At 41.7% G+C, this 25,546-nt stretch overlaps 1 protein-coding gene across 1 annotated transcript in view; it reads left to right on the top strand.

The window, feature by feature from the left end:
- The window catches only part of SORL1 (sortilin related receptor 1), a 224,599-nt gene that overhangs the window by 53,692 nt on the left and 145,361 nt on the right, over nucleotides 1–25,546 (top strand). Inside the window, exons 4-8 of the mRNA XM_072612918.1 lie at nucleotides 2,539–2,700; nucleotides 4,069–4,136; nucleotides 6,473–6,653; nucleotides 17,638–17,739; nucleotides 18,915–19,084. Coding sequence (XP_072469019.1) covers nucleotides 2,539–2,700; nucleotides 4,069–4,136; nucleotides 6,473–6,653; nucleotides 17,638–17,739; nucleotides 18,915–19,084 — 683 coding nt within the window. The remainder of the gene's footprint in view (nucleotides 1–2,538; nucleotides 2,701–4,068; nucleotides 4,137–6,472; nucleotides 6,654–17,637; nucleotides 17,740–18,914; nucleotides 19,085–25,546) is intronic.

Below are 25,546 nucleotides of genomic sequence, written 5' to 3'. Positions count from 1 at the left end.
TCCTTTCTGTGGTTGTTGAGGAATTGGGAGCTGTATACAGTAGCACCTGCAGAACTTATTGCAAGATCTCATTTCCACAGGGGTTATTTCCCAGAATGATGACTTCAGGGAGCTAGGGGCAAGACTAAGAATTGGTAGTCTGGGGGTCACTGACATCTCTGAGGTCTTGGGCTCACCTGTCCATGTGTGGTATCTGGTTAGAGTTTGGTGTTGGCGGTAGCTAGAAATGTGGGCCCCTTCTCCTTAGGGATTGTTTTCTACAATGATAAGGGCCAGGTTCCAAGCAGAACAGATGAGTGTTCCCACAGCTCTTGGTTTCATAGACTTAGGCTTTCTTCATCTGGGAAGATGATGGTTAAGATAGTGGCATTGGTTTTACCCACTTGGCACATGCTGCCTCCAGGCTGCTCCCTCATGGTATCTTGGTGCTTCAGCTAGGTTGGCTTACCTAGTGGATCCTGTGGAGAGAGTTGATCAGGGAAAGTTTTTTTGCATTCAGTTTCTATATTTTATTTCTGTGACCAGACTCATGGCAGACTGGGATCCTGTTGATTCTGGCTTCTGCTGAGCTTTCTGGCCAGCTGTGGAATAGGCCCTTATTCTCTCTCCCCCACAAAGGACCTCTACGGACAAGCATTTGCTAGTCTGCCAAGCTGTTGTTCAAATTTAGTTTCCCTTGTACAGCCAAAATAAGGTGCATCCTGTTCCCACTGGAGCCACTCCTCTAGATGCTGCAGAGAAAGTCTGCTGGCCCCAGGGGATGCTCCTTTCCCTGTGGAAGTAGCCCAGCCTCCTAGTGCATGGAGAAAAAGCCATTCTCCCAGGGTAGGTGAAACTGCTGGGCTGGTGATGTTAAGGTTTGGCCTGGGGCTCTTTTGGATCATGCTGGGACTGGTTTCTTTTCCAGCCTATCCCTTCCTTGCTCTCTCTCAATTCAACTTTTCAGGAGTGCAGGTAAATCATAACCTCATAGAATCAACAGGTAACAAATTTAGAGCTGGGATTTTAGAGGTCATTTAGTTCAACCTCCTTATTTACAAATGAAGAAACTAAGGCATAAAGGGGTTTCAGTGCCTAAGGTCATTTGGTAGTAAATAGCAAACCTAGGTCCTTTGACTCCAAATCCACTGATCTTCCTACTGTACTGCTCTGATTTCCTGGTTTCTTGGTTTCTGTTGGCCTATGAAAAGAATGAACCGTTAGCCACTGGCCAAGTCACCTCTACTTTTGCTTGGAGAACATTAATCAAATCAACATTACCTCACTCCCCATCCCATAGTCTTCCCAGACCAGAACTACCCACTCGGTCATTACTTCCCTAAATATGTAGTTTTCCTTGATTAGAATGTAAGTTGCTTGAGGTCAAAGACTGTTTAGCTTTTTTATATTTATATCTCTATCATTTAGCACATTTAGCAAGTTAAAGCTTAACACATCATTATTCATTCATTCATCTGTTCATTCATTGACCATAAGAGGTCTTCACCTCTTGGAGATGGTGGTCAGCAATGAAAGATAACAAAGATGAGTAGAATATTCTGATGGAAGTCACAAAAATCATTAAAGCTTTGGTTATATAGGACTAATATGCAAATATACTGACCTGTCCTCTCTGTTGCCTAACAGCCATGTATAGTCTTCTTTCCTTCCTTCCTCCTTCCCTCCCTCCCTTCCCTGAAAAATTAGAATTTTTTGTTTTTAATCTCACTTTTATTGGCTTTTTAAAAAAAAATTTCTGTCACTACCCTCCTCCACAGAAATAACACTCATAACAAAGTACAGTTAAATAAGACAAATGAGCACATTGGTCATATCTGACAATGTATGCCTCATTCTCTACTACTTGTAGCCCATCACTTCTTTTGCATGAGGTGGGAGACATAATTGTCAAGACATCCTTGTTAAGAGGTAGGAGATGCTTTACTGTTTACCCTTTGGAATTAAGACTGATTATTGCCTCAGTCAGAGTTCTGAAGGCTTTCAGCGTTGCTCTCTCTTATGATGTTGTCATTGGATGACTCATTCTCTTGGTTCTGTATACTGGCACGTCTTTATCAGTGTGTGTGTGTTTGTCCTTCGTTGCTGAAGACGACCATGCTATCGGAGAAATGATGACACGACTTGCACTTGACTTTGTTTTGAGTGAGGGAGGGCTGTGCAGGTCACCATCCTCACTTCTCCTCCAGAGCCATCTGAATCCAGTGACCAGATATTCATCAGGATGACTGGAGATGACCCAGGATGAGGCAGTTGGGGTTAAGTGACTTGCCCAAGGTCACACAGCTAGTGAGTGTCAAGTGTCTGAGGTGAGATTTGAACTCAGGTCCTCCTGACTCCTGCACTGGTGCTTTATCCACTGCACCTTATCAATATGCTTAGGTGGTAAGAGGGTCCTGTTCTCCATGGATATGCAGACCCCTCACTCCTCTCTGGTTTTAGCTTCTCCTGAGTCCTGTCACGTTGTATAGCTGAGGGAATGGCAAGTTACTGCCCACTTTTTGTCACCATGTGCCTCTGTCTTCTCTGTTTCTTCCCCAGTACATCTTTGTAGACGCCTATGCTCAGTACCTCTGGATTACTTTTGACTTCTGCAGCACCGTCCAGGGTTTCTCCATCCCGTTTCGGGCAGCTGACCTCCTCCTGCACACCAAGGCCCCTAATCTTCTCCTGGGATTTGATAGATCTCACCCTAATAAGCAGGTAAGTGAACCCTTTCTCACCCACCCACCTACCTACCCACCTGCTGCCTTGGAAGGACCCTTAGTAGGCACAGATAAAGGTTTCTTTACTTGACTTCTTGTTGTCCTCTGTCTGTGTCCTTTGACTAACTCTTTTCACTTCTCTAGGCTTGACATTTCTAAGCACAGTTTCATTTACTGTTAAGTAAAAATATATCCCTTGGCAATTTCCTTCCTCCTTCTGACCAAGGATGACTACCCTGACACTTGGCAGCCTCTTACTTTTTAATCTTGTGTTCTTCTAGATAAATAGTTTGTTGTTGAGTGGGGAAAGGGAGTGTAAACTGAGGCCCTGGAAGCCATTATGACAGAGAAAGCAGGAACATGGACTCTGTAGGCTGTGATTTCTGACCCTTTGTGGTACCTTTACCAGAAATTAGAATAACATCAACTGTTTACTCCTTTGGGAAAATGTATTTCTTTTTTAATTGTCGAGGGAAGAAAGCTTCAGAAGAACAGCAAGGGGATCAGTTTCAGGCCTGGGATTAAGTAGGTCAAGGATGTAGGCCTGGCACAAACCTGCCTGGGCCCTGGGTTGGCTTGGTAATGATTGTGCCAACTAAATGTGGGTCATTTTCTTTTTACTTGTAGCCTATTTAACCAAACATGCCTCCTACTTACTTTGGCAAGATTTTAGGTCTCTTGTAGGAAAGGCTTGGCATGAGTAGGAGGAGAAGAAAAGGAGTGGACTAAGTGTGGGGCTCCATCAGATTCCCAGAGTAGGTCAGTTATCTTTGTTGTTGTTTCTGGTCTTATTCTAAAACATCCTTCAGAAGGGGCCTCCTGTTGGGGCTTCTGAAGATTTGGTCATCTCTCTGGCTCAGCCCATCAAGTTAGTTTGTCATGCTTGTGTTCTCCATGTGTGCTGATGATTCTGTGGGAAGCTCTGTCATTCTGTCCTTGACTGAGGTTCACTCTTCTTCCTTACTCCCACCTTCATCACCAAAACTCACTTAAAGGTGTTCAAGGACATTATTTCTAAGGCGGGGAAGACCTCGGAGTAACTTCCTGGCCATGTTCCACCAACTGAGATACAATCTCAGAGACAATGTTGTTTCTGGAAAACCAGAACAGCATCATTCTTTGGAAAAAAGAAATGGACCCAGTCATTTTTTCCTCCAAAAAACTGTGTCTGAGATTTTGATAGCTGCTGAGAAGACAGGGTAACACATTTATCTGTTCTTGCCTGTCCTTATATGCTTTTTGAGTACTCCTGTTGCTTCCAGTCATCTGTGCCTTTTTTTCACAGTAGGAGTTTGATGGTGATGTAGTTGTCAGTGGCCCAGAGTGCTTAGACCTCTTTCATCACTTTTATATTATTGATTTGCAGCTCTGGAAATCAGATGATTTTGGCCAGACCTGGGTCATGATTCAAGAACATGTGAAGTCATTTGCTTGGTAAGTTGTACCATCTTAAGAGGTAGGGACTAACTTTTAAGTATCTTCTTGCCAGTTTGATTCCCCTTTAATGGAAACATGTTTGGCCCAGTCTGGAATTGTGAGTCATGGAAAAAAAAATCAAACCAAACCCTAGAGAATCTGAGTCAGAAGCCCAGGTGGAATAGACTTAGCTTAATCTGAATGAGGACTCATTATGGGAGGGGATCAGATCTTTGGATTTCTCAATCCATTAGGAAACCCGGAGGATATTGGAGTTACTGTAATGCTTATGCTTTCTGACGACCCTTTTTTGGAAGTGGTCTTTCAGAAATGCAACATTTTGCTGTATATAAAATGTTAAGTTTTGTCTCTACTGATGTTTTTATAAATATTTTAAGTTAGAATGTCTGAAGAACTTTTGACATATTTACTCAGAAGGGACTATAGAAATATAAGGCATGATTTCTATCAGAGATGCGTCTAAAATGGATTCTTAAGTAAGCAGGGTCTCTAAATAACTGAGAACTATTTTACCCTCTTTCCCCCCACCCCCCAACCTCTCTCTCCGTAATACTGAGGAGCCTTATACTAATTTGCATAACCACCAACGGAAATACTCTAATCAGTACTTCTAATTGTGGAGGAGAGCAGATTGTACCAACACCCACGCACACATGTACAGGCACACACACACACACACACACACACACACACAGTATCAAATAATAAAGAACCATTTTCATCCAGGTCTTATCTAAATATCAGTTTTCTTCCTTTGCTCTAGTTAGGAATTAATTGAGGACGTGTTTGGATTCCAGAACAGAAGTAGAAATGTCCCCAAGTTGTAATGTCATTCTCTTTCTAAATTATACCACCCCTGAAATGGGAACTCTGAAATTAAGCTCTTACTTTATTTTAGGAAGGGTGTTTTTAGGGAAGTACTGGACTCCTCATTATTTAAAAAGCCACCACTGGTAAGCACCTGTGTGTTTTATGGAACCATACAAAGAGAAAGAGATGAGCCCTGGTCCTTGGGGAATTTTTCTCACTATTGTGTTTTCTTTCCAAGCCTTCTGGGCTTGGAGAGATTGACTCATTGGGATCATTAGATTGTATTGCTCCTTAATTTTGAAAGGTCACTAAGAAAGAGTTTCTTTCATAGATATTTCTTCATTTTTATCCTTTTTACTTCCAGGTTTCATATCACCTAGTTCTCTGTATGTGTTAGGAATTGAGTTAATGATTAGGATTAGTCCTGTGGTCAGTCGTTTCTTTGTATTTGATGTGGGATGGCAAGAATCCATGTGCCATCTTTTGTGCCAGCCTTAGACTAGACTCAGTGTGCTCTTGTCGAACAAGAAAAAAAATCGCTGGACAAAGAATCAGAAGACTGAGGGCCTAGTTCTAGCTCTTGTCAGAAACTAACAGTGGGATTTTCATTTCTCTGAGCTTTGGCCTCTTTCTCTGTCAGAGAAGGGTGTTGGACTTTATAAATGGTAGGAGAAGAATCAGACTTGCTCTGCTTGGACCGAAGGGCTGGGATCGGGAGCCATGGATAGAATTTTCTGAGAGGAAGTTGTAGGCCTAATGTGAAAGAATACATCTGAACAACTGGAGTTTTTCCAAAGCTCAGTAGGCTGCTCTTGTGGGAGGGAAGGAGAGGTCTGCTAGGAAAGGCTGGAGGACCACTTCTCAGGTATGAGGTCACGGGGAAATCTGTGGAGATATGGGTTGGACTGGATGTCCTCTGAGGTCTCTTCCTGACATTCTGTGATTCTGTTATCTCTAAAATTAAATAATGCTAAAATTCAAAAGTGTTCTCCTTTCAGAAATCTGTTACAAAGTGAGGTCACTTTTTTGTACTTAGCCTATTAGCACAGTGCCTGCCTCATTGTAAGTAGGTGCTTAACAAAGGCTTGTTTCCTCCCTTCTGTTTGGCCAGGTATTTTCCGAGTACCTACTATGCTAGTACGTCATTGTGCTAGGAATTCTGGGGGAGATGATGATGATGATGATAATTATAATAATAACTAGTATTTATATGTCACTTTAAGGTTTGTAAAGCTCTCTTATAAATATCTCATTTTATTCTTACAACAACCTGAGAGATAGGTACTATTGTTATCCCATTTTACAGATGGGAAATTTGTGGAAGAAAGATAAAGTGATTTGTGCAGTTCACATAGCTGGTAAGTGTCTGATGAAGGATATGAACTAGGTGTTCTGACTCAGGGCCAGGGCTTTGTCTGCTGTGCGGTCTATGACCCTATAACTTGCTGAGCAAGTCAGTGTTGCCTAAAATGAAGGCATCCTATGCATATGAACATTACAATAACCATTTTTTCTTCCCACAGGGGCATTGATCCATACGACAAACCCAATACTATCTATGTTGAACGGCATGAGCCCACAGGCTTCTCCACTGTCTTTCGAAGTACAGACTTTTTCCAGTCCAGGGAAAACCAGGAAGTTATCTTGGAGGAAGTCAAAGACTTTCAGCTCCGTGACAAGTACCTATTTGCCACAAAGGTGGTGGTAAGTGATGGGGGGGTTATTTAAGACTTCCAGTGATCTGAGTGTCTTCTCTTACTGCCTGAAGCTTATAAAGCCAATTTAAAAAAAAAAATGAACTTAGTTGAAACAGGAAGGACTTTAACAAGACACGTTGATGATCATCTTGCCTGTAGAGGTTGTTGGATCCCGAGACTCATTTTTAAAGGATTATTTAGAGTCTGTTCATGGAAAGGTTTAGGAAAAAAGATGGCTCTAGCAGGCTTAAATGTTCTCTTGCTAGAGGCTGGAGAAACCTTTCTGAAAGGTGTCTTTCAGAGCATGGCATTTGGTTTTTTTTTGTGACTTTATGACAGCTTTACAAACACAGATTCTCATGAGTGGCTGAGAAAAATTAGTAAGGCAAGGTAGTATGATGTACAGCATTGTGGAAAAAAAAGACTAGGCTTGGAGGCAGCAGAGGACTGAGTTTGAATCCTGGTCCTAATACCAGGTATGTGCCATGGGGACTTTATCCTCACCTCTAAAATGAGGATAATGGGGAATAGGGAAGGGAAGAAACATTTATGTAACACCTACTATGTGCCAGGCAATTGTGTTAAGTACATTACAAATATTATGTCATTTGATCCTCACAACAACCCTGAGAGATAGGTGCTGTTATTATCTCCATTTTACAGCTGAGGAAACTGAGGCAAAAAAAAGTGACTTGACCAGGGTCACATAGCTAGTAAGTGTCTGAGGCTGTGATTTGAATTCAGGTCTTCCTGACTCTAGGACCAATGCTCTCTCTACTACACTACCAGCTTCCTCTACAATAAAACTTATTTTATAAAATTGTTGTTAAGAAAGTGCTTTACAAACTTGATAGAGCCCATAAAGGTGAGTTTTTATCTGTTGGTTTCACTGTTATTTCCTTGATGTTCATCAAATGGATTTCTTCAAAGCTCCAGAAATATGCTAGTTGACTTAGCTTGTTGAATATGTAGACGTCAGTGTAGACATTGTCAAGTGGGAGTTAGTGCCTTAAGTAAAACGGCCCAGTATTTAAGCTAGAAGCTTCTGTGGCAGTAAGTAAAGGGACTTTCAACTCTCAGCCTTTGTTTGATTCCCTGTAGCCTGATGTCATAATGGAAGACTTGCTTATTCAATACCTCTGGCTGGTTATTAATCATAATATGATCTGTATCTATCAGTTTTATTTCTTATCAGATCATTCAGTCATGTGCCAGTCCCTGTGCCAGGCATTGAGGAGAGAAGTACCAAGAATGAAATAGTGACTACTCACATTGAACTTCTATTCTAATGGAGGAGACAACCAATACATATAAAAATATATTTCGTGTAAATACAAAATTGTCTGTACAAAGTGGTTAAATCCAAGCTAGTTTGGAAGGGAGAGCAGTAGGGGAAATCAGGAAAAGTCTCATGCAGAAGATGGTGTTAAAGGAAGAGAGAGACTGTTATGAAGTAGAGGTGAAGATGGAATGCAGTCCCTAGCTATAGGATGTAGTCTCTGAAAAGGCACACTGATGGCAGATGGAGTGTCATGAGTGAAGAACAGAGAGAAGACCAGTTTAGCTGGCTCACAATGTTTTCTGAGGCTGGAAGGGTAGGTTGGGATGAGGTGATGAAGGACTTTAAAATCTAAACAGAGGTTCGTATTTTATCCTAAATAGGAAGTCACTGGAATTGATTGAGTAAGGGAAATGTCACATGGTTGAATCTGTACTGAAGGAAAATTACTTTGGCACAGTGTATGGGACAGATTGGAGTGATGAAAGATTTGATACTGGAGATGCTTTAGAAGATTATTATAATCATCTAGGCGAGAGGTGACAAGGACCTAAACTTGGGTGATGGATATGTGAGCAGAGAGAAAGAACTGTCTATTATTGTTGTTGTGATGGGTGATTAGACATTAGATTAGAGATAGAGAATGAAGAATCCAGGATAATGCTGAGCTTATGAACCTGGGGCACTGGAAGGATGGTAGTATCCTCAAAAGAAATAAGGAAATTTAGAAGAAGGGAAGGTTCAAGGGAAAAAAAGAATAAGTTTAGTTGTAGACATGTAGAGCTTGAGATATCTCTAGGATATCCAGTTTGAAATATCCAGTAGATAATTGGTGATACCATGGCTGGAGGTTAGGTGAGAGACTGTATATAGCACATACATATGCCTCTCTGATACATACACACACACACACACACACACAAACAAACAAATATGGACACATAGATTAACATTGGTTTATGCATGTATAGAGATACATGAATATATATGCACTTATGTGTATGTATAGATATAATGTATGGACATAAATACATATTTATGAGTATATACGCATAGGTATGTATGTGATCATGTACATATGCCTATTTGTATCTATATGTGAGTCATCTGCATAGAAATGAGAATTAAACCCACAAGGATTGATAAAGATACCAAGAAAATATATACAGTAAGAAGAACTCTATCTCTATCTTTACATCTACATCCATCCATTTATCTTTCTGATCTATCTGTCATCTACATCTTTATATATCATTTATGTCTATATAGAGAATTTATCAAGTGCTTACTATGAGCCAAGCACTGTGCTAGTTGTTGGGAGATGCAAATAAAAGCAAGAGAAATGGTCCCTGCCCTCAGGGAGCTTATATTCTAATGGAACTTGAAGAGGTTACATTTAATTGGAAGACAACATATACAAGGGAGTTGGAAAGTGCTGCAGAAGAAGAAAGAGGAGGAGAGGATACCTCTTTGAAGATTAGGATACAGGACAGAGCCTTGGGGGATATACACAGTTATGAAGTATCATATGGATGACAAGGCAGTGAAGGAGACTAAAGACCAAACAGATTGGTAGGAGGAGAAGCAAGAGAGAGCAGTATAATGGCAACCCAGAAAGGAGAGAGCATCCAGTAGGAGAGGGTGGTCAGCATTATCACATGCAGCGGATAGGTAGAGGATGAGGACTGAGAAAAGACCATCAAATTTGGCAATTAAACTATCATTGGTAACTTTGGAGAGAGCAGTTTTAGGTAAGCCATGAGGTCAGAAGCCAGACTGCAGAGAGTTAAGGAATGAGTGAAAGTGAGTGACTGAGGAAAAGAAGGAAGAAAAAGAGGCACATGCCTAGGCAGCTTTTTCCAGGAGTTTGAGAAAGGGAGGAGAGATAGAGGATGCTAGCTTGAGAAGATCATAGGATCTCTTTTTTTTTTAAGAAGAGGAGAAGCATATTTGAAGAAGCAGGGAGGGAATCAACGTGGGGGTCAAGGGTGGAGTTGGGAGACAGAGAGACAGAGAGAGGGGAGGGGAGGGAAAGGGAGAGAGATACTGTGAATGCAGTCTGCTGGAGAAGAAGAGATTTAGTATACATGTAGAGGAGTTGACCTTGGCAAGGAGAAAGACCACCTACCTACTGCTTGGTCGTAGACTGGGGAACAAGAGAAAGGGAGTTAATGTTCAGAGATTCTGAGATAAGTGAATGAGAGATTGAAGATGCACAGGTCACATGGCCTCTTGTAAGAGTCAGAAGACAAACAGGACCCTGCAGAGCTGCCTGGCTTGTCTTCCTGGGGTCTTGGCAGCTTCTCTCTTGGCTCTCTGTTTGAGGCCTTTCCTCCACTGGCTGCAATTGAGGACAGAGCATGTTAGTAACCTCTAAATGGTTAATCTGCTTCCTGACACAGTTAACAGGATAGCAGTTGAAGTCAGCCGTGGTTTACATAGTCAGGTTTTTATTTGTTTATATGATGGTAGCAGGCAAGGAAGAACCAAGCAGCCTTGTGGTTAGGGGAGCCCAGATAAGGAAGAGGGCTTTTTCTTTCTTTTTCATTTTTCCCCCCAACATGAGGAGGAAACTTTTGTGGTGAAGTAGAGATGGGGGTTGGCCAGAGGGAAGTGGGGCTCCTGTTTTCTGCTTTTCATAATATTTTTGAAAATTGTCTGCCCTTGTAAACTTGTATGGTAGCCAGACTATTTGCTTTGGCCTCAGCCATGTTTTCCTAAGCTTCCCCTTCCCCTCCCTCTGCCTCCTGCCATGGACGTGTCCTCTGTCTCCTGTTCTTTTTGTCACCAGCCTCAGAACACATGGATGCTCCTACAGCAGAGAGACTTACAACAATCCCTATTGGGACAGGGTAATACAATTTTATTGATGTGAATGGCAGGTGGTAAATAGACATAATGAAATTTGCCACATGCATTTATATGTTGTAATACAAAATAGAAGGAGGGATGGGCCTGTGATTTTTATGGGGATTGGGAACTCCTAGGAGAGAAAGTCTCTTCCCACAAATACAGCTTATTAGTACCTTCTTTGCAATTCATAATCTTTTTTTTTTATGAATTGTTTTCTTCAGTTAGTTTTTGTACCTCCTTTTCCATTTATCCAATTGTTTCTTTTAAGGAATTATTTTCTTGTTAGATTTTGTACCTCCTTATCCATTTGCTCAATTTTACTTTTCAAGGAGCTGTTCTTTTCAGTGAATTTTTTCATTTTGTCAATTATGTTTTTAAAATCATTGGTCAGTTTTTCTCCTGCCTCTCTAATTTGGATTTTAAAATCCTTTTTGAGCTCTTCCAAGAATACTTTTTGGGCTTGAGACCAGTTCATATTCCCTTTTGAGGTTTCAGATGTGGACATATTGTCAGTGCTGTCCTCTTCTCTATTCATGTTTTGATCTTCCCTGTGCCCATAATAAGATTCTATGGTCTTTGCTTTTCTAATTTGCTTCTTGCTCATGGTGATTGCCTTTTTCCTGGCTTTTAAAGTGGTCTCCTCTTTTGAGGCACATGGGGGCTCTGTCTCATGTTTCTTGTACTGGGAATCGGGACTTGGTTACTGACTTTGTGTGCTGTGGTCTCTGGTTCTTTCAGCTAGTAGCTATATAATGCTGTAACTTACCTGGTCCTGAGCTGACTGCTGTGTGCCAAGGTAGAGGCCAGGTGAAGTCTGAGTTTCCCTGGGGTTACACTGAAGCTCAAAGCATGAGGTATGGGGGGAAGAGTGATCTGGCCATGGAGGTCTCCTCTTCCTCTAGGGCTGAGCTAGAGCACAGGCAGGCTCAGTGGCTACAGAACTCCATCTGGGCTGGTGTCTGACCAATTTCTCTTACTATGTTAAGGCATGCCTGAGGTCCTGTTGTTGGCACTTACCAGCCCCACCCCCCTCGGGACTCAGGGTCTCCCACTGGTCTGCTGAGGTGGGGCTTGCTGGGATGCGTCTGGTCCTGCACTGGTCCCCTTCAGCCACAGAAAGAGGGACCCTTCCCTTTGGTCTCATTAGCCTCCTGAGCTAAAAGACTGTTGTATCCCTTCTGTTGGCCCCACTATTTCCAGATTTTTTCCTGGGGCAGTATTCTCTGGGTTTTTTAAGGTCAACACGGGAGGGTGAGAGCAGTTACAGTTTCCTCTGCCATCTTGGCTCCTGGAAGTTCAAACAGATGACTTAGGAGCAGCCTCTGTTATCTTTATGGCTCCAGGCTTCTCTCTTACCCAACTCTGCCTGACTCCTGTCCTGTGCTGAGAGGTTTGGGAATCACAGCTGATAATGGCCATTCCCACTCAGCTATGGCCAAGTCTGTGCTGTTACCCGCGTGCTCTGTGTTCCACCAACCAGATCCTTCCCATCGACCTTTTGGGCTGTGCTGAGCTGTAAACCTGCCTCATCCTGTCTCCCAGTGGATTTTGCCACTCTAAAATTAGTTCAGATTCACTTTTTAGAAGTGTCTAAAGGAATTTGTGGAAGAGCTCAAGGTGAATCCCTTCTTTTACCTGCCATCTTGGCTCCACCTCCTGCAATTCGTAATTTTGGAGAGTTGTCTAGAACAGTGAGAGGTACAGAGAGGTACAAGAAAATCCTTCCCTAACCAATATATGTCAGGGGCAGGACTTGAACCCAGGTTTATGAGGCTGGCTCTCTACCCTTGCTCCTTCATTTTGGGATACAAAGAGCCAGAAAATGCTGAGTTATAAACCTTTTAATGCTCACAGTTCATCTTCATTAAACTTGATATATTTAGCTTCTCTGTTTTCTTTAAGACACCAGATTTTCATGACTTTTCATTTGCAAGGAATGTTGGGTGAGATGGCTTGTCTCCCCAAATTTGGTCCAACTTTCCAAAGGACAACCTGTTGGAATTTTTTTATCCCGCAGTTGCAAATCTGATCCTATTTAAAGCTTATGGCAGGGAGCCTTGGACTTGGAATCAGGAGATTTAGGTTCCTACCCAAGTTTTGATACTTATAGCTGTGTGAATGTGAGCAAGTCATTGTTCAACCTCTCTGAGCCCTCAGTTTCTTCATCTGTAAAATGCGGATAGTAATAGTTGCACTGTTTACTGCACATGGCATTGTTATGAGGAAACAGTTTGTAAACCCCCAAATTTTGTATAAATGTAAGGGGCTATTATCTCTCTCTCTCTCTTTCTCTCTCTCTCCCTCCCTCCCTCTCCCCTCTATCTTTCTCCTCCTCTCTTTTGCAAGTCACATAATTGATTGCAAAGCCATTTAGAAGCAATTTGGGGTTATTCATGTCACTTTCTTCCTTTCATCAGCATGGATGATCACGATTTGTTGTAAGACTTCTTCATATGGTACGAGTAATAATCCTTTTTTTTCAATTGTTTCTCTATCTGTGCTGGATTTCTGGAATTAACCCATTCAGCATCTCTGGGCAGCCCTGTTGGCTTAGTTCACACTATGGCCTTTATTAGTCCTTTGGTATTAGATGATGCACTTATACCTTTTGATTCTTATACCAGATTAATTTCGGTCCCATGTGCTGTGCCAAAGAGTTCACTCCCTTGTGTGGAAGCTGTACAAAAATGGCAGCCCCCTCTTGACATCCTTGAATGTTTACTTTCCTAGCTGTACATATCCCCCTTTTCACCAATCCCCAGCTCTCATTTTAGTATGGGGAAAAGACAAACTCCAAAACAAAGTAAAATCCCAAACCTTGTGTCTAGCACTAGATCTATGATTTCATCAGTATAGGGATTTCCCAGATGAGAAAACTCCTTCATATTCTCTGCAACATTTAGTCTTAGAGAGTTACCTGGAACACTGAGAGGTTTAAGGGATTTGGCTAGGGTCACAAAACCAGTTTGTATCAAAGGCAAGTTTTGAACCCAGGTCTTCTTGGATCTGAGACCAGTTCTGTCAGTCTAAAGACTGGTTTTCCTAAAGGGATGTGTTTAATGGAGGTTAGGGAGAAAAGAGACACTGAAGTTAAGCCTTCAGTTTTTGCCCCTCTTTCTTCACTGACTACAAACATAAACATGCCAATCTCCCCACTTCTGTTTTTTCCCCCAGGACTTTCAAGAGCCTGAAATTGCAACAATGTGAGTGTTCCCTCCCTACATACAGATTGTAACCCATTTGCAATTTAGTAGGCAGTTTTTGAGGGCTGATAACAATTTCAGAATTCATTATTTTGATCCTGTCCTGGAGATGAACCTCTTCACATTCAGCTAGTCTGGTCCTTGGATGACAGACCTGTTTTCTAAGCCATCTTGGTACTGTAGGGTATGCTAGGCATATCTGGTGAGGACTGAGGTTCCTTTAAAAAATATTTTAAAATCCCAAACCTGCTGCCCCCTTCTAAACAATTCCCATCTTTCAATTTCATTTCACTTCCAGACTTATGGAATTGACTAGTCCTGAAATTGATAGCCACTGCCTTCCCTTCCTTATCCTTTATCCCCAAATCCTCTGTAATCTAGCTTCCATTTCCACCATTAGAAACTTCTGATTGCCAAATACAATGGCTTTTTCTTAGCTCTCCTCTTCCTTGATTCTTGTGTGGCATTTCGCACCGTTGACCATTCTCTCCTCTTGGGTACTTTCTCTTACATTGGCCTCCATGACGTTGCACTCTCCTGCTGTTCTCCAAACTCCTGTTTTACACAGTTTCAGAAGTGGGATCTCAGTGCCCATCCAGTCTAATCTATACCTGAAAAAATTCCATCTACAGTGTGCCCCAAACTAATGGCTATCCAGCCTTTATTTTTAAACACTTTTAAAGACAGGGAACTTTCTACTTCCCAAGATAGGTCATTCATTCCACTTTTAGAATTGTACATCTGGTATGTTTATGGCTTAATTTATTGAGAACTTTTTTCTTTACATGAAGCTATTTTTGCTTTTATGTTATTTCCACCCATCATTCCTCATTTTGCTCTCTGGGGCCAAAATGAATTAATCTAATCCTTCTCCTAGGTGATAGCCCTTTAAACGTTTAAAGACAGCAATCAACTGTTCTTCCTGGGGCATAAACTTGAGATTTTTTACTGACATGGATGCCCGCCAGCTTTTTTTTTCTTATATATATATTTCTTCAAATGAATCAACATTCTGTCTCAGTCAACAGGTATTTCTCAATCAACTACTTGAGCCAAGCACTTGGGATAGAAGTACAAAGAATAACGTGATTCCTAAAGTTAATAAAGTGAGCTTTCATTCTAATGGAGGAGAAGGCATCAAGTATGCATAAAAATATAGGAAGCATAGATGTAAATTTTATATTTACACATTAGGTAAATAGAGGTAATCTGAGGGAAGGCACTAGCAGCTGAGGTGATCTGTAAAGACTCCCTTCAGGCTGAAGATGATGCTTGATCTGAATTTTAAAGGAAGAGAGGGATTTGATGAGGTGGATGTGAGGACTAGGCATGAAGGACAGCCAGTACAAAGGCATAGAGATGTAAGATGGAATATCTTGTTTGAGGAACTGAGAGAAAGCCAGTTTGTCTGGATCACCTTGTGCTGGAGGGAGATGCTGGAAAGACAGATTGGGGTCAAGTTGTGTAGGGCCTTAAAAGCTAAACAGAGGAATTTATATTTTATTCTAGGGTTAGTAGGGCCTTAAAAGCTAAACAGTGGAATTTATATTTTATTCTAGGGTTAGTAGGAAGCCACTAGAGTTGGTGGAATAGAAAGTCACATGATTGGATCTTCAATAAAGGAGAATTACTTTGGCAGTGTTGTGTAGGATGCATTTGAATGGGGAGAGTTTTGAGGCGGAGAGACCAGTCAGTTGGCTATTGAAATGATCTAGGTGAGAGGTAATGAGGGACTTAAGGGCGGTGGTAAGAAAGGTGTGAGTAGAGAGAGATAAGGGGTCAGATGAAAGAGAAGTTGTGAAGGGAAAACCCATCAACTAATTGGATTAGCAACCATTTGGATTAGATACTTAGGATCCAGGATGATGCTGAGATTCTGAAAGTAGGAGACCTTAAAGCACAATGTACGTAAATGCTAACTGGTCTTTTTCTCATATTTTCCATCTTCTCTTCTGTTATTATCATTGTTAAGTTTTCTTTTCTAAATCACCTTCCTCATTTTTTCCCCTTAATGTAGACACACGAAAGACTGTTTTTGACCTGCTTCTCTTTCCACACCATCATTTCCCCATGCTCGTAATCTTTGGGTAATTTCTGATTGTTTGCTTTCCTTTGAGTTCCACATCAGTGTCTTTGAGAAATGAATTCTTTCCAAGCTCTGTTCATGATAGAAAGTAGGAGGAATGCCCTCAGTTGGACCCCCAGTGCTGTGTGACAGTATCCTCTTTTCTTTTTGTGTCTTCTTGTCTCATTCTTCAGTGACTCTGAAATCTTGCCCTCTCTTTTTCAAACTCTCAGTTGAACCTGACCTGTCACTTACAGTAAATGGCTTAACTTCCTACTTCACCGAGAAGATTGGGACCAGCAGAGTTTTATATATTATCTTAGAGCAATAGGGAGTCACTAGAGTTTATTGATTAGGGGAGTGATAGAGTCAGACCTGTACTTAAGGAAATATGTTAACAGCTGTGTGGAGGATGGATTGGAGTAGAATGGAGAAAGACTTGAGTCAGGGAAGACACTTAGGAAGTGGTTGTAACAGCTGTTGGAATAATCCAGGTTAGAGGTGATAAGAATGTGAACTAAGGTGATAGCTGGATGAGTGAGTCATCAGAGCAGGAGGGAGGTGATGTTATAGAGGCAGAGTTGCTAGGATTTGACAACTGATTGGATATTTGGGGTGAAGGGAGAGTGAGGAGTAGAGAATGACAATGAGGTTGTAAACCAGGAAGACTGGGAAGATGATAGTGCCCTTGATAGGAAGATTGGAAGAAGGGGAAGTTCTGTTTTGGTGATACTGAAGTTGAGATCTCTGTGGGACAATGTTTGTGGGATAGTGTCTGTGGAATAGTTTGAAATCTCCAGTAAGAAAGTCAGCAGACATCTCTTATTTGTCAGTGTAATAATAATCTCATTTTATCCTCACAATATCCTCACAATAACCCTGGGAGGTAGGTGCTATTTTTTTAACCATTTTAGAGATGGAAAAATTAAAGCCAAGAGAAGTTAAATGACTTGCCCAGGAACACACAGTAAGTGTCTGAGGTAGAATTTGAGCTTACATCTTTGACTCCAGGATTTGACCATGCTAAATGTGCATATATTTCTATCACTAAGTGTGCATAAAGTGACTAAAGTGTGGGAATGACTGCATTCCAGAGTAAAATAAAATTTGCCTAATCTGCAATTCTTTCTCCTGTGTCATTAATATTAGTTATTGAAAAAGGGACACAACAATTCTGTTTGATCATATGTTACTCAGATACTCAAATGTACATGAGAGTTCATCAATGTAGGTACCCTTTTAGTGACACCGGTCACCACCCATCTATTCCTGCTCATTTTATGGGATTCTGATCCATATCTTCCATTCAGTCTTCTCAGAGTCTACCTTGTGTTTTCCTGGAATCCTGAGGATACAAATGGCAAACACAGGCTGTTCATCAAATCAAAGATAACCAAAGAAAAATTGTATCCTCTTTGTGTGCTTTTACGTATGAAATCATGGGCACCACTGTCCTCTCTATTACTCCTTGCCCTTTATTGCAAGCCTGCTACCTAGGGAAATACAGAATTGGAATGATTTGTCATCTCATTGTTTGCAAGAGCAGCTCTGATCTGATGTCATTAATTGAAGTTCTTTTTATCCCTGACAGCATCTCTTGGGCAATCAGCAGCAGTCTTCTGTCCAGCTCTGGGTCTCTTTTGGCCGAAAACCCATGCGAGCTGCTCAGTTTGTCACCAGACATCCCATTAATGTGAGTGGCTTGCCCAGGGAAAGGGAGGGTATGCCCACTCACCTGCTCATGTCATGCTTTCTGAGGGGAGAGGAAAGGTTAGCGATGCCCAGGGATGTCCCTTATGGTTGGAGATGTCAGGGGGAGGCTTTGGGCACTGTGATTCAGGACTCTTGTTGCTTCTCTGGGGTAATTTGCCTGTTTTCATTGTTTGAGCTGGATCTGACCTGGCATCTTCATTGCCTCAAGTAAGAGAAGGTTAGACCAGGCACGTGGTGCCACAGTCAGTCAGCCATTACCAGGGGACAAGAAGTCAGGCCAAATAAACACACATTTTTGAAGAGCTACTTTACACTCAGCTCTAAGTTTTCAGCCATGTTCCTGGTCCTTGAGGGATCTGCTGGTACAGTCGAGGAGACAAAAATAGATATAAAAACGATCAACAGATGATCAAGGGATCAAATGTATGATAACAAACTAGAAATGCTCAGGGGATTTATAGAGTACAAACACCAATGTGGGCTAAGCTGAGGAAAGCATTCATGGAGTCAGTAGCATGGGATGTGAGCCTTGAAAAAGAGGTAGTACGTAGGAGAAGGATAGGAATATGCAGGGTACATTTCAGGCAAGGAAAGTTTGGCTCTAGCAGCTTTTAATCCACCAGCGATTGTCTGTATTTGACTCCTTAGGAGTTACAGGATTTAGGAGTAAATTATTTGGTTTGCAGATTATCCACGCCTTCTCTCCCACCTGCTTCCTCATTCCTTAGCTTCCTTCTTTGTGGTCATTTAGGGACCATTAGTACTTAACCCTTCCCCCCCAAGAAAAATAGAGTGACCTGAAATTCAGATTAATATGTTTTTGTTCCTTGACAGCTGTTTTGGTAAAATTAAATATGGGGAAAGAGAGAGAAATCAAAAGAGAAGAGGAGGTTTTAGGGGATAACTTGTGAACTCACTAGCCTAGAAGACAGTGAAAGAAGTCTGACTGGCCTTGGTTTGTCATCCCCTTTCCTGCCTAGTCCAAGCAGGACCAGGGGATAGAAAGAACAGGACAGTGTTCTTGGCCAAAGCGGGAGAGATCTGTGTGCTTGCCTTCAGCCACAGCTACCTACAGAGCTCTTGGAAGATCCTTTCTGGTCCAGTTTTGGTGCAAGCAGACTTTCCCTGACCCATTTCTCCATTTTGTTTCCAAAGGAATATTACATTGCAGATGCCTCAGAAGACCAGGTGTTTGTGTGTGTCAGTCACAGCAACAACCGCACCAACTTGTACATCTCTGAGGCAGAGGGACTGAAGTTCTCCCTGTCCTTGGAGAATGTCCTGTACTATAGTCCTGGAGGAGCAGGCAGTGACACCTTGGTGAGGTAAGATGACAGCCACACCTTCCCCTCTCCCCTCCCTAACCTTTTTCTCTCCACCCCAAACTCCTCAGCCAAGAAATCTATGAATTCTTTGAAGTCACTTAGTTTTGTTTTGTTTTATTTTTGGGAGGATGTGTACCTAGAGGTGGGGAAAACATCTGGAAAACAACTTCAGATAAAGGCAATCCAGCGTGGTTGGTATGATTTGCATACAGGTAGCTTGGATTAAATTAAAGCCTCCTTATTTCTTCTCCAAATAAAAAAATTTTGGGAGCTGGGGATGAGGTGGCATCCAGATTTTTGTGGTTTCAATGGTTTTGGGGAACTCCCTGTGTAGATCTGTCAGCTTGTTTTCAGTTCATAGTCTGAGGGAATCTCTGAATCCCTGGTTTCCTTCAAGATTTAGGTCAAGTGCCATTTTCTGTGATAGTTTTTCCACTTCAAACCCTCCCTCTCTCCCCTCAGTCATGCTGGGGTCCCACCATTATCTTGAATCTTTTTTGTGTCATTAATATAATATAACCTCATTAAAATCAGGGATTATTTTACTTCTGTCTGGCACATAGTGCTGCACTTGGTAATTAATAAATGCTTGTTGATTGGTTGGTTGATCAATTGAGAGAGTTGCCTGAAATGCTGAGTTAAGTGACTTCCCTTTGGTCACATAGCTTAAGATGTATTACAGGCAGGACTTTAACTCAGTCTTCCTGATTCTAAACATAACTCTATCCATTGCCTTTTATTTAATTAGAGTAATTAATAAATGTTAATCAATCTTCCATGAATCTCCTCTCAATAATAACCTCTTTTGGGCCTCATGTAGTATATTGTTTCAAGTATTCATTCATTTGTTCTTTCCTTTCCTTCCTTCCTTCCTCCCTTCCTTTCTTCCTCCCTCCCTTCCTCCCTTCCTCCCTTCCTTCCTTCCTTCCTTCCTTCCTTTTTTCCTTCTTTCCTTCCTCCTTTCTTTCTTTCTCTCCTTTCCCTCCATTCCTTCTTTCCTTCCCTCTCTTTCCCTCCTTCCTTCCTTCTTTCTTTCCTCCTTTCTTTCTCTCCTTTCCCTCCATTCCTTCTTTCCTTCCCTCTCTTTCCCTCCTTCCTTCTTTCCTTCCTTCTTTCCTCCTTTTTTCCTTTCTTTCTCCCTCCCTCCCTCCTTTCCTTCCTTCTTTCCTTTGTTCTTTTCTTTTTCATTTTATTTTTCTTATGCACTTATATTCTAATTCCCTGTGCTTTCCATGAGACTAAATTCCAAGAAGGTTATGGTCAGTGTTTTATCTAAATCTGTTTCTTTTTCAGTGGTTAGAACAGTTCTCTGCATACTATAAGCATCACAGAAATGTTGATTGGATTGAATCCATTCAGTATGCCTTTTCTGTACAGGAGAAGCTTGGACTACTGACCTATACTTATTATCATATATTATTATTGTTATAAGCTTATCATCCTCATGCAGATCACTAATAGTTTGCTCTCATTGACTATGTCTTTATCCTCTTTTGCCATGAGGTTTGTGGCTTCTTTGCTGGTCTTTCTGATAATAACCTAGGTCACTGGAAGGCTCCTAGTGCTTTCAATGAAAACAGGAAGTTTGTCAGAGGAGAGGGTTTGGACTTTCCTCACCTGAAGTGATGGGGACCTCTTCCTCTCCCTCTGTCTCTCCCTCCCTCTCTGTCCTCTTTCCCTCCCATCCTCTTAGGGGAGTGTAAGCTGAATAATGATCTAAGAAAGAAGGCTGAGAAGGAGTAGTCAGATCTGAGGAGGGAGAACTAGCAGAGAGCAAAATCATGGAAATAAAAGAACAGCTAGGAAATGGGGGTGATTGATGGTGTCATGGGCTGCCAAGGATTCAAGGATGAGAACTGCAGAAGAGTGTTGGGTTTAATAATCACATGATCATTGGTGATCCTGGAACGAACAACTTCAGTTGAGTGGTAGCATCAGAAGCCAGATTTCAAGGGGTTGAGACATAAATAGGCAGTGAGGAAGTGGAAGCAATGAATATAAACTTTTTTGGGGCTTTCACAGTGGAAGGGAGGAGCTATATAGGAAATCTCTTGTGGGAAAGCAGGTGGCACAGACAGGAGGGCTGGATTTACAGTTAGAGGCTTGGGTACCAAATCCACCTCTATCCTTTAATGTTTGTGTGGCCTTGGGCAGGTCACTTAACATCTGGATCTTAGCTTTCCTGTTGGTAAAATGCGTGTGTGATTACATGTAATGAGACCTTAAGGTCTCTTCCAGCTAGTCTTTGTAATCCTATAAGGATCAAGTGATGATCTTTTAAGGACTTGAGAAGGGGCAGGTGGGAGGAATGAGGCTTGGGCATCTCTGTTACCTCTTTGAGTCTCAGCTTCCTTGTTTGTGAAATGGTGATAATGATGCCTATAGCACCTATGTTACAAGTTTGCTTTGGGGACTCTAATGAGAGAACATGTCTAAAGTACTTTGCAAATTCTAAAGCACCAGACATCAGTCTTGGCATAGGTAGAAGGTAGTGTTGGGCTTGTGGAAAGATGTAGATTCAGAACCTTCTTCTATCTGACTCTTGCCTAGCTGTGGGACCCTGGGTAATCTATGCAACTGCTTCAGGTACCTCTCTTGGACTTATTATCTACGAATTCACAGAAGGGCTCCTGTTGGTGAAAGTAGTCCTTTCAGAGTCCTTTCAAAGATCCTTGGTGTATGCTTATATTAATGTCAATTATTATTCCCTTTTCTCCTTCTCCATCTTGAAGCAGCTGGAAAAGAGAAGACATAAGAAAGAGAGAATGTTGAGGAAACTGAGACCCAGAGAAGTCAGATTCTTTGTCCAATACTACACAGCTAATCAGTAGCAGAGTTGGAATCAGAGCCTTGAGTGCCAGTTTCTCAGCCCAGTGCTTTTCCATTCCTGCCTTGCTGCTGTTACAAAGCAGTCTGTCCCATTAATCATTCTTACTTTCTCACAATCTGTTTTCCCTTAGGGCTTGTTCCTATTCTGATTGGTCCATTTGGGTGGCCCCATGTTGTCTGATTTTTGAAATTCTAGCTAGAAGGTGAACTGGCAAGTCATAGAGATGCCTTTTGTTAGAGTAGAAAGGTTTTGGAGTCAGAGGAACTAGTTTAGAAATGTCCTTCTGGTTCTGTGCTGATGATGTGTCTCTCTGCTCACCTGCTCTGTCTTTCAGTGACACTAAGCAGGTTCCTGATCCACCACATTCCATCTCCTGACTCAATGTCTTCCATACCTGGCATCCTTCTTAAGATCCCCAGCTTCCTTCAAGGCTCTGATTCCTCTAGTTGTTAGTGTTCCCAAATCTTCAAATTACTGTGTATTTATATTGCATTTGCTTATTAACATTTAACACCGCCCCATTTCCCCTTCTGCCCCCCAGCCCCACATGTATGCTCCTGGAAGAGGGAGCTATTTACATTTTTTTGGTTTTGAATCTCCAATGCCTGGAATGCTGCCTGAGCCATGAGAGGTGAGATGTACCTGGACTTAGGATTTCACTGTCATAGGGAACTCCCAGTGAGGGAATTTCCTCTATCAATGCAGATTATCACTTACTCAGCAATATATATTCTTAGGAAGTTGTCTGGGCTACAAAAAGTTTGAGTGACTCAACCAGGGTCATGTAGAAAACTTGTGTTACAGGTGGGACTTGAATCCAGGTCTTTTCCTGCTCTTAGTCATTATCCACTCTGCCATGCTACCTAGTCTGAACATTTAATAATGTTTGTTGAATTGAATTGTGTGAGGACATGTCAGTTGCCTTCCTTGGAGCTCAGTTTCCTCATCTGATGAAAATGAAGATTATTAGATTAAGTAGTCTTTTGAAGGTCCTTTCCAGTTATAAACTCAGTGATCCTGTTAGAAAGCTCCCTCATGATGGGAAATGGGACCTATTTGAAGTGGTTGCCAAAGGATCCTGAGCTCAGTGGGAGGACAGAGTTTCATAGCTCATCATTGGCAACATCACTGCTTTAACTTATTCTTTTACAATGTGAAAAAAGGGCTTCTCAGTAATGGGTACCTGCTGAACACTGTGCTTGTGGTTAGCAGCATTTGGAAATTGAGGTGTTGGAAGAGCAACCATACTGAGGAATTGTGAGGCCCCAGTGACATTGTGTGGTTGAATTGTTAAGAAGATGGACAGCTGGCTACGCTTGGCTGTTGACGGCTATCCAGGCCTGGATCCTGCAGTCAGTGCATCTGAGGGCAGCCTGCAGGGCGGTGAGCTGCATAGCAGCCACTGTTGCTGAGAGGCATGCTGGGAAGCTGACGCCGTAAGGAGAGCACTGCAGACAAGGGCAGACCAGGGATGAAATGGAAAAAATAACCCCTGGCACTGCATGTAGGGTGAGGTGAGGGATTTATCAAAGGAGAGAGGCAGGGGCAAAGAGAAGAGAGAGGGGAGAAAAGTGGAAAATTATGAGGTGTGGGAAGAGAACGTGTTTGTGCTTGGAAAGGGAAGGAAAGAGAGCCAGTCTGGGGAATCTGACCTGGGGAAAGGAGTGGGGCTTGTTTTAATTAATTAGGGAAGCTCAGACCTCCCTGACATTGGAAATAAACAAACTAGTAAGCTTGAGGTAAATCGACTGATGATGACAGAATAAACAAACACGTTAAGAAAATTGATGTAAATGTGGAATGGCAAGATATTAAATCTTGTGTAGACTCCAAAGAAGGTAAATGGACAAAAATAACTGAACTACATTGCATCTCCCCCTTTAAGGTAGGAAACCTTATTTTACATAAAATTTAGGCTGTAGCTTCTGCATTTTATCTGGGACTTAGTATTTACTCTATGCATATTAACACAGATCTGTGAATCTTGGTCTCCATTTCCTATCCCCTTCCTTAGAAAGAAAATGTCACGTTATTAAAGCAAATGTAGAATTTCCCTGTGCCAGAAAGCAGCTGTCAATTGCTAAAGAAAATTTTATGGTCACATTTTTATTTTTATTGTTTTAACTAGACCTGTGATTTCACTGTGATAGGGAACTTTGAATGAAGAATTCTTGTTCTAGGGCATGGAGAATAATAATTGCTAAAAATAGTTAACATTTATATAGCACTTATTCTGTACCAGACTGTACTAAATGCTTTCTAGTGATTATCTCATTTGATCCTTACAACGACCTGGAGAGGAGGGTGCTATTATGATTCTCATTTTACAGATGAGGCAACTGAGGCAGAAGCGAAGAGCCCTACTCAGGGTCACCCGGGATAGTAAGTGTCTGAGGCTGCATTTGAACTTAGATCTTCCTGACTCAGAGGCTAATTTCCTTTTCATTATACCACACAGCCTCTCATATTTGAAGAGTTGAAGGTGGGGTTGGGGGCATACAAAGCAAAATATCTTTCATATTAAACTTCTAGTAAAGTAACTCTGAACCCCCCCCCCCCCACATTAAAAATATAAAACCAAATTGGTGCAGGATCATAATGATTATAGCCTGTGCTGTAATTTAGGATGAATCTGCTTTCCAAATGTGAAGCACCACAGTGAAACTCGTAATATCCTGGCTTAGCTAGCCACCAGAGGGAAGTGGGTCCCTGAGATCCATTTATGACCAATAGATATTTGATTTCATTTAGCTTTGTATTGTGAGGCACCATGCTGCCTTAAGCCTTGGAAAACCAGAGTCCTGATAAAATGGAGAACTAGTAGTTCTTAGCTTCTTCCCTGATTCTGTGCCCATCACACCTTTGGGTAATACCATCTGATCTAACCTAAGAGCATAGCTTAAGATGTAACCCAAGAGCACTTGGGTCTGGCCATCCACTTTTGTACCTTAATGACTCTCAGGCCTCTTAATCCATCCTGTAATAGAGCTCTCTTATATGTATGGCCTCCTTGAGCTATAGTGTGATCTCTTTGAGAGGAGGAGTTATTTGGATCACCAGGGCTTTAATACAGTCCTTGACACCTAATGAGCGCTTCATGAAGGCTTTTAAAAAATTCATGTAGTCATTCATTGTAGAGAAAACTTTCCCTGTGCTGATCCCACAAGAAAGGGAAAATGAATGATTCCCCTTCAGTCTTCACCATAAATCCTTGGAGAGGATTCCTTGGAGCTACAGGTTAGAGAATCAGATTGAATGTCTCAACAGTGGTAGTTCAGACTTCAAGCTTTTCTGTGCATCCATGCTGATTTAGGAGTCTGAAAACCTAGTTTATTATCCTCTGCATAGAGTATTAGAGAATTTTGCTAGTGGACAAATGATGATATTTCTTAGCTCTCTTTTTGCATAGTGATGGTGATAATGATAATATTTAACAACTCATGTTTCTGTAACTCTGGTTACAACTATATGAGTTGTATTATTATCTGTGTTTTCTAGATGAAGGAACTGAGACTCAAAGCAGTTAAGTGACTTGTCCAAGGTCACATGACTAGCAGATGTCTACACCAGAATGAGTTCAGTACAACAGGTATTCATTGAACATACTCTACTACATGTCAGGCAGTGTGCTA

This window comes from Notamacropus eugenii, chromosome 5 (genome assembly GCF_028372415.1).
Source record: "Notamacropus eugenii isolate mMacEug1 chromosome 5, mMacEug1.pri_v2, whole genome shotgun sequence".
Classification (NCBI taxonomy): domain Eukaryota; kingdom Metazoa; phylum Chordata; class Mammalia; order Diprotodontia; family Macropodidae; genus Notamacropus; species Notamacropus eugenii.
The sequence above is the reverse complement of the archived record's forward strand: the minus strand, read 5'-3'. Positions and strand labels throughout refer to the sequence as shown.